Source organism: Thamnophis sirtalis, unplaced genomic scaffold, assembly GCF_051295495.1.
Source record: "Thamnophis sirtalis isolate CommonGarterSnake01/CBP01778 unplaced genomic scaffold, rThaSir2_p1.2 scaffold_4, whole genome shotgun sequence".
In the NCBI taxonomy this organism is placed as follows: domain Eukaryota; kingdom Metazoa; phylum Chordata; class Lepidosauria; order Squamata; family Natricidae; genus Thamnophis; species Thamnophis sirtalis.
Window position 1 is genome coordinate 2,442,031 of NW_028261384.1, and position 14,205 is coordinate 2,456,235.

The 14,205-nt window shown below is 51.9% G+C and overlaps 1 protein-coding gene across 1 annotated transcript in view; it reads right to left on the bottom strand.

Moving 5' to 3' along the window:
• Window positions 1-1,059: 1,059 nt before the first annotated feature.
• The window catches only part of PTPN23 (protein tyrosine phosphatase non-receptor type 23), a 30,812-nt gene continuing 17,666 nt past the window's right edge, over window positions 1,060-14,205 (bottom strand). The window contains exons 17-25 of the mRNA XM_087712358.1: window positions 13,928-14,082; window positions 13,581-13,732; window positions 11,543-11,722; window positions 8,460-10,617; window positions 6,922-7,106; window positions 5,664-5,768; window positions 3,707-3,845; window positions 3,509-3,625; window positions 1,060-2,860 (exon numbers count right to left, since the gene is read on the bottom strand). Coding sequence (XP_087568484.1) covers window positions 2,255-2,860; window positions 3,509-3,625; window positions 3,707-3,845; window positions 5,664-5,768; window positions 6,922-7,106; window positions 8,460-10,617; window positions 11,543-11,722; window positions 13,581-13,732; window positions 13,928-14,082 — 3,797 coding nt within the window. The 3' untranslated portion in view covers window positions 1,060-2,254. The remainder of the gene's footprint in view (window positions 2,861-3,508; window positions 3,626-3,706; window positions 3,846-5,663; window positions 5,769-6,921; window positions 7,107-8,459; window positions 10,618-11,542; window positions 11,723-13,580; window positions 13,733-13,927; window positions 14,083-14,205) is intronic.

Consider the following 14,205-nt stretch of genomic DNA (forward strand, 5'->3'; position numbering starts at 1 on the left):
TCAGGGATGTCAAACTCTATTTCATTGAGGGCCGCATCAGGGTTGTTTGACTTTGGGGGGGGAGGGGGGAGGGTGCATGGCCAGGGTGGGAGTAGCCAGCTTAATGAGGCTCCATTTTCAGCGACATTGGCCCTCCCAGGTTCTGTCATAGGTTACGACAGCACTCCTGCGCTCTGTTTCTCTGACAGCAAAAACTGAGCTTGGGAGGGCCACGCGCATCCTCCCCAAGCTCCCTTTTTGCTGGAGAGGCACTGCGAGCCCGTCCTTCGCTGTTTCCAGGGTGAGCCCAGAGGCCAGATCTAACCACTCTGTGGAACGAATCTGGCCCCGGGCCCTGAGTTTGACTAATATAGATAGATGGTAGATGGATAACGGATGGATGAATTGATAGATATAGACAGAGGGAGATGGTAGATAGGGTTCCACCACAAAATCATGTTCGACTAAAGGGCGCTCGACGAAACCGCGTAGCTGACGTCATCACAGCGCGACAACAGCGCGGAGAAAAAAGCACGCTGTAAACGCTAAACCTAAAATTAACCCCTAAAACTAAACCTAACCCCCCTAAACCTAAACCTAATCCTAACCCTAACCCTTAACCTAACCCTTAACCTAACCCTAAAGCTAACCCTTACCTTAACTTGAATCGGCTTGCTTTCAAAGCGCTATTTAAAGCGCCCTTCTTTCTCCGCGCTGGCTGTTGTCGCCCTGTTAATGACGTCAGCGATGCGGTTAAATCGAGCGCGCTTTAGTCGAGCGCGGTTTTGTCGTGCCACGAGATGATAGAGCCAGGTGTACAGACAGATATGGATAGATATAGTGAGATAGGAAGATGATAGATATGGGTGAAGATAGAGATAGGGAGTTCATGATATAGATGATAGGATCGATGGATAGATACAGGTAAAGAAGGGTGGCAGGAATATCATAGATGATGGACAGACAGACAGACACAGGCTGTAGTAATTTTTAAGCCCCTGTGGATAAGATAGGAGGTCAATAAATTTAATTAGTTAAATGTTAAATTAAGGGAGAAGGAAAAACAATCTGACAGCGATACCATCTCCAACGCCCCCTTTATTTGCTTTCGTAGCAAAGAACTGAAAAAGTTTGGTTCTTAAGTTACACTGAAAGTTTTAAAATCAGAAGCCGATATTAACATTTGTACAGAAGAAAGAAGAAAAGAAAAATTATAAATATTTTCCAAGAATGGTCAAGGCAAAGCAATGGTTGGTGGAACCTGCAACATTATCAATGTTCTTTGGGGCAGAAAGCAGCCAGTCTCTTCCCCATGCTTTTCTGTCTTGAGGGAGAGGGGGAGCTCGTTTTAGTTGTCCCGCTGTCCCCCATTCCTTGGAGTGTGGGACGCCTGCTTTGGGGGAAACACCATCTGCACCCATTTTTCGATAGCTGTTAAAGCAGGTTCCGTAGCCCATGTGGCTCAATATTCAGCATCATTGGACGGAGGGTGGCCCAAACAGCAGGGGACTCCCAGGGCCCTGAATCAGGGGCCTGGGCATTTCAAGGGTGGGTGGGGGGTACACAACAGAAAAACAACCTTTGGGAAACCGTATCTGGCCATATAAGGAAACCGGGGGGGGGGGGAGGAAACAAAATGCCAGATTCCACCGAGAGTCAACCAAGGCTTTCGCATTTAACTGGGGATCCCTGCTTCCCTCCTCCCCAATTTGGCAGGATCAACTGGATCATCTCAAGTCCTACCAACTGTTAGGGGGGGAGGGGGAAGGAATGAGAAACCGGTAGTGTAGGAGACCCCAGCCTTTAGTGGCTTGTCCCAAGTTTACCCGCCATAAAACAGGAGACTAAGGTGAGAGTACGGCCGTGGGGTGAGTGTGCGTATTGAACCGCTGAACCGTCCGTGCTCCCCCCTCCCATCAGCCCCTAAAGCTTTGAGCGGGCATAAGGAAGCCGGCTGGCGTCACAGCTTTGCTCTCGGCTCAACTGCCCTGCCATCAAGGCGAACCGTAACAAGCGCCCGGTCCCGGTCGGTGGCCCTGGTTGGGGCTGAAAGGAGGCGGGATGAAAAGGCAACCAGTAACCGTTCCGAGTGTCCGGAATCACCGTGTTGCCGGGTCTTCAACAACCCTTAAGCACGGCAAGAGTGTTCCAGAGGCAGCATGGCGTACCTGGGATGGCCGGTCTCTGACCGAGATACCGCCGTCTTGCCGGAACTCCACCAGAAACGAGGAAGTTAGGTCTAGGAGGATGGAGAGGGGGCCACTGTTGCATCCGCTCAGGTTTTGTTGAGGGTCCAGAGGGGATCCAGCTTGCTGAGAGGGTCATCACTGGGAAGGGCTCCTCGCAGACCCTCCCCGTTTTGTGGCTGGAGGAAACTCTGCTTGCTCACTTTGTGTCGGCCCTTAAGTGAGCTGTCCATGGTAAAGGCCTCCGGGGTGAGCGAAGCCAGGAGCTCCAAGGAGGAAGAGGAGGAGGAGGAGGTAGGCAGGGCCTGCGTAGGCGCCAATGGCTCTACCCTCGGAACACTCTCCACCTTCTCCTCACTTCTCTCTTCTTCCATGGAGCTGCTCTTCTCGACGGTCGAAGCCGCCATTGTCTCGGGCAACGCCGGAGCAGGTGTGACCGGCGGAGAAAACCCCGGAGTGCTCTCCACACAGCCCGGCTCGGGAAAGTTTCGCGGAGTAGCAGCAGATGATGCCGGCAGGAGTGCGGCATCAAAGGGGGGCAGAGAGGGTCCCACCTCCAACCCTCGGCCATTGGGGGGAGGCTCGGCGCCGCCCGGGAGAGGCCGGATACTGAGTTTGGCAATGGTGGCTTGGATGGAGCTGATGGGGACGTCACCCCCCAAGACCAGATCTTGGGGGTCCTGCTGGAGATACACCTGGAAGAAGAGAGTGGGAGGCTGAACAGAGTACACAGTCCTCGACTTTACACTAGTTCACTTAGTGACCGTTCAAAGTTACAGCAGCAATGAAAACGGACATGACCAGTTTTCACACTGTAGCATCTCGATGTTTGGATGCTGGACAACTGGCTTTCATTTCCCCGAGGTCATTCGATTCCCCTTTGGTGACCTTCTAACCATCAAAGTCAATGGAGAAGCCACATCCACTTAACAACCGGGTTACCTATTTAAGGACTTCCGTGATTCGCTTAACCTCCATGGTGAGAAAAAGGCATAAAACGGGACACAACTCCCTTAACAAAGTGTTGTTTAGCAACATAAATTTGGGGGCACAGTTGCAGCCGTACATTGAGGATTGCCTGGAGTGCAAAGGTCAGCAACTAAAACGGGGATGATGGGGTTCCAATCTTGGTCCTTTTAAAGATCTGTGGAATTCAACTCCCAGGATTCCCCACCCAGGAATTCAGGACACACGTGGCTTAAATAAGAGCTTGTTTCTCCCAGGTCCTTCAGTCTCTTCCCCCCCCCCCTCTTGAAGCATCTGCAGGGGTTCAAGGGGCTGCCTCCCCCTACTCCCAAATCCTCCCCTCGCTCCAACCATTAGGCAACCCCTCCCCTTCTCACCTTTTGGGTGCCGCTGCTGGCCGGCTTGCTGGCAGAAGGCGCAGCCATCACGCCGTGCCTCTGCAACACCTGCACGGCGTGTTTCAGCACCGCCTCGTAGCAAAACCTGAGGTGGACCTGCAAGAGAAGCTGTCCGTCAAGATCCCCAGCGCTGGCCATCTCCGCTATCCTGGAGCCGGGATCCGCCCAACTCCGTACCTTCTCCTGCAGCATGTGTTTCCTCTGCTGACGGATGCGCTTCACCAGCTGAACCAAATCCGGGATGCTGTTGCCGGCTTCCACCTCCTGCATGGCAGCGTAGAGGAGGCAGAAGGCGCCTGTGCGGCCCACGCCGGAGCTGCCAGGAAGGAGACCGAAGATCAGTTCAGAAAAATCTCGCGCATCCATTCTCCAACGGTGCTGAACAATCTGCTAAACCCGTGGGGTGGGGGATTTATGCAAAGGCTGCATTCTGGGATGGGAACCTGTTCTGACACCCCCGCCCCCTTGTCCTACACCAAAGAACGCCGAGACAAAGATACTGCAAGGATTTATTAACACACAGACAAGATGTTGGCAGCAATCCAGCCTGCCAAACTAGCCACGAAAGTTCTCCAACTTTAGTGAATACGTTGACTCCTGCAAAGGGGCGTGTGCACAATCATTCCTTTTATAGTCTTGAGAGGAGCCTAATTGCCACCAGCTGAGTGCAATTATCTCCTGAAACTGCGTAACTGATCCTTATGCCTATTAGCTCTTCGTTGCCGGGCATCCAGGAACAACTCCCTTGGCTCCTCCCCACTGCTCCAATGCATGACGTCGGGATCATACTCCCTTGTCTCCTCCCCACTGGTCCAAGGCTCAGGCACCTCCTGGTGGCCAACAGCCTCTCTGCGCCCATTACTCACTACGGACAACTCACTACAGAAAACTCACTACAGACAACTCGCTACGGCCAATGTCAGGGTTCCAAGGAACACCCCCAAAGAAAGAAGACTCCGAGGCTAGAAATTCCTCAAAGTTCCATTTTATTAGAGGTGTCATATTGGCATATCTGGGAAAATCTGAATCTGAAAGCTTCCAGGTTTTCCACACCCAAAAGGAAGTTCAAGCCCTTTCCCCTGCCCCCACATGTCCACCACACGGCCCAATCAATGCACCGTCCCAACTGGAGAAGCTTCCCAGTCACGCCACTCCGGGTGCAGGGCAGGATGCCCTTGACTCTCAGAGAAAAGAATGTTGCTATGGCTAGGTATCCCTGCACCCAGTTTCCCACAGCACTAAGTGTGGCAGCCCTAAAGGCCCGAGAGAAAAGATGGCCTCCGGGCCTGACAGCCAACTCGCTGCAGCGACGCTACCGTCAACTCACCATGTGACCATTCACCACTGCCAACTCCCTGAGGGAGAACTCGCCATCATCAACTCGTTGCAGGATGACAAAGTCAATTCCCCGCAGGACAACTCGCATGGGGACAACGTGCCAGTCAAAAATAACCGTGTGACACTTGGCGCCTGACAGTTCATCGAAGCCAACTTGCGGTGGAACCGCTGGCCGCAATCAACTCACGGCGGGACAACTCTCCATGGGCAACTTGTTGCGGGATGGCAAACTCAGCTCGCTGACTGACAACTTAGCACAGCCAACTTGCCGCGGGACAACTTGCCGCGGCCAAGTCATTGCGGGACAACTCGCTTTGACCAACTCGACCGCGGGATAACTCGCCACAATCAACTTGTTGCGGGGTGCCAAAGTCAATTCGCCATGGGAGAACTAGCTGCGCGACAACTCACCCCAACAATTCGACGCAGCCAACTCACTGCGGGGAGAACTCTGCATGGTCCATTTGTGGCGGGATGCCAAAATCAACTCACCACCGCCAACTCATGATTTTGAAAAGTAATTATTTTCATTTCGGTCATTCCCATTTCACTCTGTCCCTCCTTTTGCATCCTTTCTTCGTAACAATTCTATCCCACCATTTCTTTCATATTAGTTTAACCCTTGTCCAGTGTCATTGGCCGAGTTGGCCGAAGCAAATTGACTGTTGGCTGCGGTTAACTACCATATGCCCTCCCAAAAGACCCAGGGTGACAGGGGCAAGATTAGCAGTGGGCTCCTTCCTGGATACCCCAAAGCTCTGGGGCATTCCTCACGCGGCCCACTCCCCTGTATTACCTGCAGTGGACCACAATGGGGGTGTGGAGGGGGCGCTGATGTAGGTAATGGCTGTGGACGTCCTGGATGAACCGAAGTAGGTTTCCTTTGCTGTCCGGCAGGCCCCTTCAGCAAGAGTTCAAGGGGTGAACGAAAAACATAAAAAATGGAGTGAATGAAATTAAAATACCACAGATAAACTTAATAGGTGAGATATTCAATTATTCATTCAATTTATATATTCATTGCTTCATTCATTCATTTGTATGTTGTTTATTCCTTCTTTCATGCCATCGTCTATTCTTTATATATGTATTTTTCTTTCATTCACCCAATTTATACACTTTTCATTTATCCATTTCAGTTTACATGTGGATTATTCATTCATTAAATTTATGCGCCTTTTTAATTCCTTCATTTAATTTACATGTATTTTTCCATTCACTTATTCATACATGTTTTTTTTTTCATTCAATAGTAAAGTTTATACCCTAGGTTTCCTTTTCAATCAAATTAAATTTAATCTTAATTTTTTTTATGTATTTCTTTCTTACATATGGTATTTTCTTTCGTTCCTTTGCTCATTTTTATTCGCTGTTTTCATTTTTCAGGTGGTTTTATGTATTAAATTTATATGCATCTTTTTATTCATTCTCATTAAATTTGTATGCATCTTTTTGTTCATTCTCTCATTAAACATATGCATCTTTTAACTTTCATTAAATTTGTATGGAGCTTTTCATTCATTCACACATTAAATTTATATGCTTTTTTCATTTTTCATGTTTTTTTATGTTATATTTTTATATGCCCTTTTTACTCATTCATTTATTAAATTCATGTGGATTTTTTTGTCTTTCATTCATTCAATTTATACTTTATTCATTCAGTCATGTGCTTTTTCCCATTCACTTGCTACATTTATAGACCCTTTTCCATTCATTTGTTCATTTATTAAATTTACATGGGGTTTTTTCTTTCATTCGTTCCATTCATACATTTTTTTTTCATTACTTCATTGAGATGGGGTTCCCCCTTCCCCCATTGACTTATGGAATACATATGCATTTTATTCATTCTTTTTTTTTTTCATTTTTATTCATTCATTCATCCTGCCTGCTGTCCATTGATCAGTTGATCCAGCAGTTTCGATGAAACCAGTCCCCGAAGCCCAGAAAAACTTCTCACCCATCTCTTGCCCCCCCAAACCAGGCTGGCCCACCCACCACTCCACTCTGGGTGGCTCCTCCCCTTCCCACCGGCCCACAGGGTTACATACAGCTCTGGCCAAGAGGAAAATTGAAGGTGGATGACAGTCCGTTTGAGACTCTGATCGCAGAACTGCAGCGTGATCATCCTCTCCAGGTGGGTAGGGGTGGCCTTCAGGCTGGTGAGGACCAGGGTGATGGGGCCGTGGACCATGGGCTGGCCTCGCTCCGTCGGGAAGTATCGTACCACTTTTTGCTGCCGAGCCAAGAGGGAGAGAAAAAAAATTAAGGGGGGAGATGATATCGAGACTCCCCTCCAAAGATGGGGGTCCCAGGGGAGATTTCTGCTTGTTCAGAACAAGACTCCAAGCTCCATCAGCCGTTGTTCTTCTGGCTGGGGCTGAGCTCAGAACTCAAGAGGTGTGGAAGAGGGTGGCTTCTCATCCTGCCAACCCCATCCAGGAGAGCTGAGGAGGATGGATGTTAGAGTCCTGATTTGAACAAGCAGAATGGGAAAAGCCAGTTACGGCCAATTTATTTGTGCTCTTTCAGCTCGGCTGCTTTTTTTTTGCAGACGTTTCATGACCCAACTAGGTAACGTTATCAGTGCTAGGAGAAAGAGGAGGAAAAGGAGGATTGCACAATCCTTGGTGCTAGGTTTGGTAGTTTCCTTGCAGCTGTTTCATGACCCAACTGGGTAACATCATCAGGGCTAGAAGGGAGTGGAGTTTTCAGAGGAGAATGACTGTGGGGGACTTTGGCAAGAGCCAAGGTGGCGCAGTGGTTAAATGCAGCACTGCAGGCTACTGCTAGATCAGCAGTTCAGCGGTTCAAATCTCACCGGCTCAGGGTTGACTCAGCCTTCCATCCTTCCGAAGTGGGTGAAATGAGGACCCAGATTGTTGGGGGCAATATGCTGACTCTCTGTAAACCGCTTAGAGAGGCCTGAAAGCCCTATGAAGCGGTATAGAAGTCTACTGCTATTGCTATTGCTATTGGTGGTCTCTGAGCTTGCTGGTTTTCCTGCAGACATTCCATGACTGAACTACGGAACGTCGTCAGTGCTATTTGAGGATGGGGTTTCAGAAGAGAACTGAGGGAATCCTTGGAGAGCTGTGAACTTGGGTTGTTTTCTTGCAGACCCAATTGGGTAACGCCATCAGGGCTAGAAGGGAGTAGAGTTTGCGGAGAGGAGGACAAAGAGAAGGGAAAGAGGAGACGGAAAAGGGGAGGAAGTAGAGAAGGGGAGGGGGGAAAAGAGTATCCCCCACCCATCCTGTCTCCTGTCAAAGGCAGCGCCTGACCCTTCTCTGCCCCCAAAGCAGAAGAGGGCACCCCACTTCTGAAGTCACCCTCTTCTGCTCGATAGCCCCTCTCCACTGCATCCGATCTAGGAATGTATTTAATTGATTTTTATTACATTTACATGCCACGCATCTCCCCAAATCGCTGCCCCGGGCAGCTGGTTGGGAACGTCCGAAGCTCAAGAGAGGGTCCGTTGGATCAAAGACCCATCTCCGTGTGCCGCCAGAACGTCGTCTGGGTCAGCAGACTGCCAAGAGGCCTGGAGGCTTCCGACCAAAGCCACGGGCGTCAGCAACCAACCCACCTTCTCCATCTCCTGCTCTGAGACCAGCATGACCACAAGGGAGACTTTCTGCTCGTAGATCATCAGCCAGAAGTCCGAGGCGGTGCCCACGAGCGGGGCCTGCGTGGCGATAATGGTGGGGCAGTAGCAGGAGAGATCCTCAATACGGCTGGCATTAATGTAATCATCCTTGCCCGACTGAAGGATCACTCGGTTCCGGTCGTACGGCATGATGTCCTGGTGTCGGTTCTTCATGGTGTAACAACGCGCGATGGCGATTGACAGCTGCCGCGCATCCTTCTCCTGGGTGTCCTGAAGCTCTTTCCAGATATTGTCTAGCTCGCTGACCGTGCCTGGCGCGGGGGTCTTCTCCAATCGGGATACCCCTTCTTGGAAACGTTCTAGCTCGGACAGGAGGCGCCAAAGACGTTCTGGTTTCTCGTACGGGTCGTTCTCGATCAGCTGGACGGCTTTGGGCTTCAAGCCGTCCTTGGCATCGGCCTTGGTGGGTTGAAGGAGGGGCTGCCCGACGGGGGCCTTGGGACCCCCATGCTGGCTCTCAGGGCTGGAGGAGAGCAGGTCATCGGTCGAGGAGCTCGGACGCTGGAAGGGGACCTCAGAGGCCGCGTGGGACAAGGACGGGGGGCCGGGAGTCAGCGAGGAGGGGGGCATTTGGGAGGGCAAGAGGCAGGGGGGTGGGAGGGTCATGGAAGGGCGAGGAGAGGGAGCCGGTGGGGGAACAGCCCCTCCGACAGAACTCGGGGCAGGAGGAACGTGTTGGAGGGGAGGATGGCTAACTGGAGGCGGTGGCTGAGGGCCGGCCAACCCTACGGGGACTCCCGGGATCTGGGCCGACGTTGGAGTAAATGCCAGGGGTGCTGCAGCACCGTGACGGTGAAGGGGGACCTGCTGGACGGGGCCCATCATGTTTCTTGGGGCCGGGGCGGAGAAGGCGAGGTTCCCTGAATGTGGCGGCAGTGGGTCTCGCGGTGGCAGCTGATAATGTTGAGGCCCCAGCTGATGTGGGAGGTGTCCTTGGCTAGCGGGATGTGTGGCGACCTGATTCGGGAGCCCCGGTCGGCCTGAAGGCTGAGATGGGTACGGTTGTGGAAAGGCTGGCTGTGGCTGCTGGGTCTGGGGCAGGAAGTGGGGCATTGGCTGCTGCTGCTGCTGCTGCTGTGAGGGTAGCATGTTGGACATCGTTTGCAAGCAAGCAGGGCGATCGGAGGATGGATGGATTGGTCCTTGCGATGGGAAGCCAGGTTGGGCCTGAGGGCCTGAGAAAGGAGGCCGGAAGGGAGCCGTACCTGCTGGCACATAGGCAAAAGGGTAAGGGGCAGACCCTGGGGGCCCTCCCACAAAGCCCCCTTGAGAAGGAGGTCCTGCCCACTGGGGGAGGGACCCGGACATCCCCTGTGGAGCCGTGCAACTGGAGATGGGGGCTTGCAGGCTGTCCACTGTGGTAGTGCCGGGCCGTACACCCTGGGTGTGCGATGGGAAATGAGGAGCCACAAAGTGGCCAGACACCGGGATTGGCGGTCTCATGGCTAGAGGGGTGGGTGGGCCAGCCGGCAGCACCCCACTAGATGGCGCCATCGGTCCGACCCCGTAAACCGACCCTGGGGGAGGACGAGACATTGGTACGTGTTGTGGGGATGTCCTCGAAGGTGGCAGAGGTGGACCTGGATACACCGGCTGATGTGGGACGTGGGCTGGGACTCGACCAGTGGCAACCCCCGGTGGGTAGACCTGTGAATTCGGCAAAGGAGACGCTGTAGAGCTGCGGGGAGCTAGTACAGGGAAAGGAGCTTGTCCAGAGGCAGTGGACATCCTGGCTGGCTGGTATGGTCGAGGAGGGGGTCCGGTTACTGGGAACTGGCCTGGGTCAAAGGGTGGCCTGAGCGGGAGGACCCCCGCAAAGGCTTCACCCGCAGGATTCCTGATCCCTGCGGTGGGCAAAGGCGGCTCACTACGTAGCGCGGCCAGAGCATCAGCGGGGAGTTGCGCCAGGTGAGCGGCCAGGACTTCCGGCGGGAGGCTACGCAGCTCCTCAGGCAGGTCGGCCAGCGAGATGGAGGCCAGGCCCAGTGGCTCGCAGGCCAACTCTGCCTCCGAAGCCTTCTTTTGGAGGACGGGTTTCGAGGTGGTGGGCCGTGAGGGAGCCTTCTTCTTCATCTCCCTGTTGGAAGAAGCACAGAGATGGAAGCGGTGAGGCTGAGCACGGAGGTTTGGTAGGGAAAATCGCTGAGAGAGTTAGAGCTGAAAGACCACGCAGGGGTCTTATTGGATAGGACTAGGACAACTCGGCACAGCCAACTGACTGCAGGATAACTCATTACAGCACAATTCAATATTGCATCTGTTAGGAATATAATCTAACAGTTGGATTGGCAATATATAAATCATATAGCAATGCTATACCTGTTTCTTTAAATCATACTGTAAAATGTAATTGGTTGCTGTTTTTCCTCAATCGGCCATAAGAGGGAGCCAGAATGACTGTTAGCTCTCTGTTTGTTAGATGCTGGGCTGATCTGATCTGAGTGTTTTGGAAGCTGGCTGTTAGAAAGTGCCCTGAGCTATTGTAAGTTTTGCAACTGCTAGCAAACTTTGTGTACCGGACTGTTTGTTTGATTATGGACTATTATTATTATGGACTGTTATTTGGATTATCCCTTAACTGAAAGACGTTGATGACTGACTGTCTTAATTCATGTATGACTTGGACTGTTTGATGGACTCTGATACCTCTATTTCCATGAAAGTAAAAGCCTATTTCAACTGCAGTGTCTCTGTATGCTGGTTTGTGTGTTCTCCAACACAACTCTCACAACGCTTCTCTGAACGTACTCGCTCTCCCAACGGGGAGCTTACCTAACACTATCAATTGTTTAATTCTGTAACTTTTAGTACTGGTGGCCAAGTTTATTATTATTTCATTTTAGTATTATTGGCCACGGCAAGAGAGAATTTGAATAAATCATGGAACCCACACATACAATTCTGGAAACAGAATGCTTTATAAGATGCCTGGACTTCAACTCCCAGAATCCCCCAGCCAGAAACACTGTTTGAAAGGCACGTTTGCATAAGGAGTCGCTTACTTCTCCACGATCTGCTGTCGGGCCGTTTCAGCCATTTTGCAGGCGGTCTGCGCTTTTTCCAGGAGTTTGGCCACTTTGCCCTCCAAGTCGGCGTAAAATTCTTTCCCTTCTTGAGACTTCTTCATCAAGTCTTCGTAGGCTTCATAGGAAGCCACCAAGGTCTGGAGGGTGGAGTTCCACCTGCACGGAGTGAAGGAACGGAGGAGTGAAAAAAAGAGGGATGAGAGGACCAAAACAATTTTTCCCTCCGGCAGATGAAAACAGAGTCCTCAATTTACGGCCAGTCCCTTTCACAACCGTTCAATGTTAACAACAGACCTGCTCAAGGATTACAACATTGTCCTCGACATACGACTCCAACTGAGCCCAGAATTTCTCATCGGCAAGCCTCATCCCGGCCACCGTTCTTAAGTGAATCGCTGCAGTCGTTTAGCGAGTCATCACATTGTTAAGTGAAACTGAGCTTTCCCCTTGGAGCCAAAGGGGTTTGTGGGACAAGGTGACTCTGCAACTGTCGTAAAGATGAGTTGCTTGCCAAGTGCCTAGATTTTGATCCCAGGAAAGTCGTAAGGGTGAAAAACGGCCCTTAGTCCCTTTTTTCAATGCCGTTGTAACTTCGAATGGCCACTAAGTGAAGTGTTGTAAGTCAAAAATTGTATCTGCGAGAAAACCTAACGCTCCTCCTCCTCCTCTCTGTACACCCCTTGCCTTCTAGCACTGATAATGTTACCTAGCTGGGTCATGAAACATCTGCAATAGAACCACCAAGCTCAGAGAGCACCCAGGACCCCCCTCAGTCCCTTTCTTCCTATTCCCCCTCGTTCTCCTCCACTCCACAAACCCCCCTCTCTTCTCACACTGATTTTGTTTCCTAGTTGGGCCGTGAGACGTCTACTATAAATTTTTGGTATTTTGGTATTTATTGTACATTTATAGGCCGCCCTTTTCCCTGAGGGGACTCAGGGCGGCTTACAATAAAAGGGGAAAGGGAGTGTAGGACAAATACAAAAAGAAATGTGAACGAGAATAAATTAAACAGTAAAACACAACATTCACTTGACATTCGGGAGGGGCGAAAGTAAAAACTTATCCCCAGGCCTGACGGGCGAGCCAGATCTTGAGGGCTGTGCGGAAGGCCTGGACGGTGGTGAGGGTACGGATCTCCACGGGGAGATTATTCCATAGCGTCGGAGCCGCAACAGAGAAGGCTCTCCTCCGAGTAGTCGCCAGTCGGCACTGACTGGCGGATGGAATACGGAGGAGGCCAACTCTATGCGATCTGATGGGACGCAGGGAGGTAATTGGCAGAAGGCGGTCTCTCAAATAGCCAGATCCACTACCATGGAGCGCTTTATAGGTGGTGAGTAGGACTTTGAAGTGCACCCGGAGATCGACAGGTAGCCAGTGCAGCTCACGGAGGATCGGTGTTATGTGGGCGAACCGTGGTGCGCCCACGATCACTCGCGCGGCCGCATTCTGGACTAGCTGAAGTCTCCGGGTGCTCTTCAAGGGCAGCCCCATGTAGAGCACATTGCAGTATTCCAGCCTGGAGATCACAAGGGCTCGAGTGACCGTTGTGAGGGCCTCCCGATTCAGGTAGGGCCGCAACTGGCGCACCAGGCGAACCTGGGCAAATGCCCCCCTGGTCACAGCTGAAAGATGGTGGTCAAAACTCAGCTGTGGGTCCAGGAGGACTCCCAAGTTGCGGGCCCTTTCTGAGGGGTATAAGTTTTGTCCCCCCAGCCTAGTGATGGTACGTTGGTCAAATTTTTGGGAGGAAAACACAACAGCCACTCGGTCTTGTCTGGGTTGAGTATCAGCTTGTTTGCTCTCATCCAGTCTTTAACGGCCTCAAGACCCCGGCTCAGAGAGAACCAAGAACGGCACAACGAGATGTCCATGCAGGACAGATCTTAAGTGGACAGGTTGACGTCCTCCCACCTCCCAGAAAACAGTTGCGCGGGTTCTTCCTAACCACTCATGCTCAGTGCCCTCAGCCAAAGCAACGCCTCATCCTGCCCGATTCGGCCAGACTCACTTGTGCTCCACCTCTGCCAGGATCTTCCGGACGGCGGCATACTTGACGTTGGCCTCCGTCAGGGCTTTGAGGATGTTCTCCTGGGCAGCCAGGTTCTGCTCCAAGTAGACTTTGATCTGGTCGTACTTCTTCAGCTGCTCCGCAAAGAGCTTCTGGAACAAGAGGGAGGCAAGCTGGATGGGGGATTCTGGGAGTTGGAGTCCTCCCCTCTTAAACGTGACCAACGGGAAGGATCCTGCTACAGAATCCAGCAAGGACTTCCTCGTCCCCCTCTGACCCTCCCTCCGCCGCACGAGGACCTTCCGTTTGGGCCCATCCTAAGCCACGGTTACATCCCGGCTTCTCACCTTCATCTCGGACTGGTTGGTGGTCACCAGAGAGGTGGTGAGGTCGTCCTTCTGGATCATCTCGCGGAGCTGGTGCTCCAGGGAGACCCGCTGGTCTCTCATTTCTTGCACTTTGGCCAGTAAACGCTTGACATTCTGGATGGCTTGCTGGTCATCTGCAGGGGAGACCACAGTCAGGGGTGTGTGTGTGGGGGGGGGGTTAAAAGTGATGTCAACACCTCCTTCCAAAAATTGCACCCTGTTTCTCTCCCCCCCCCCCACAAAATAAAAAGAACCAG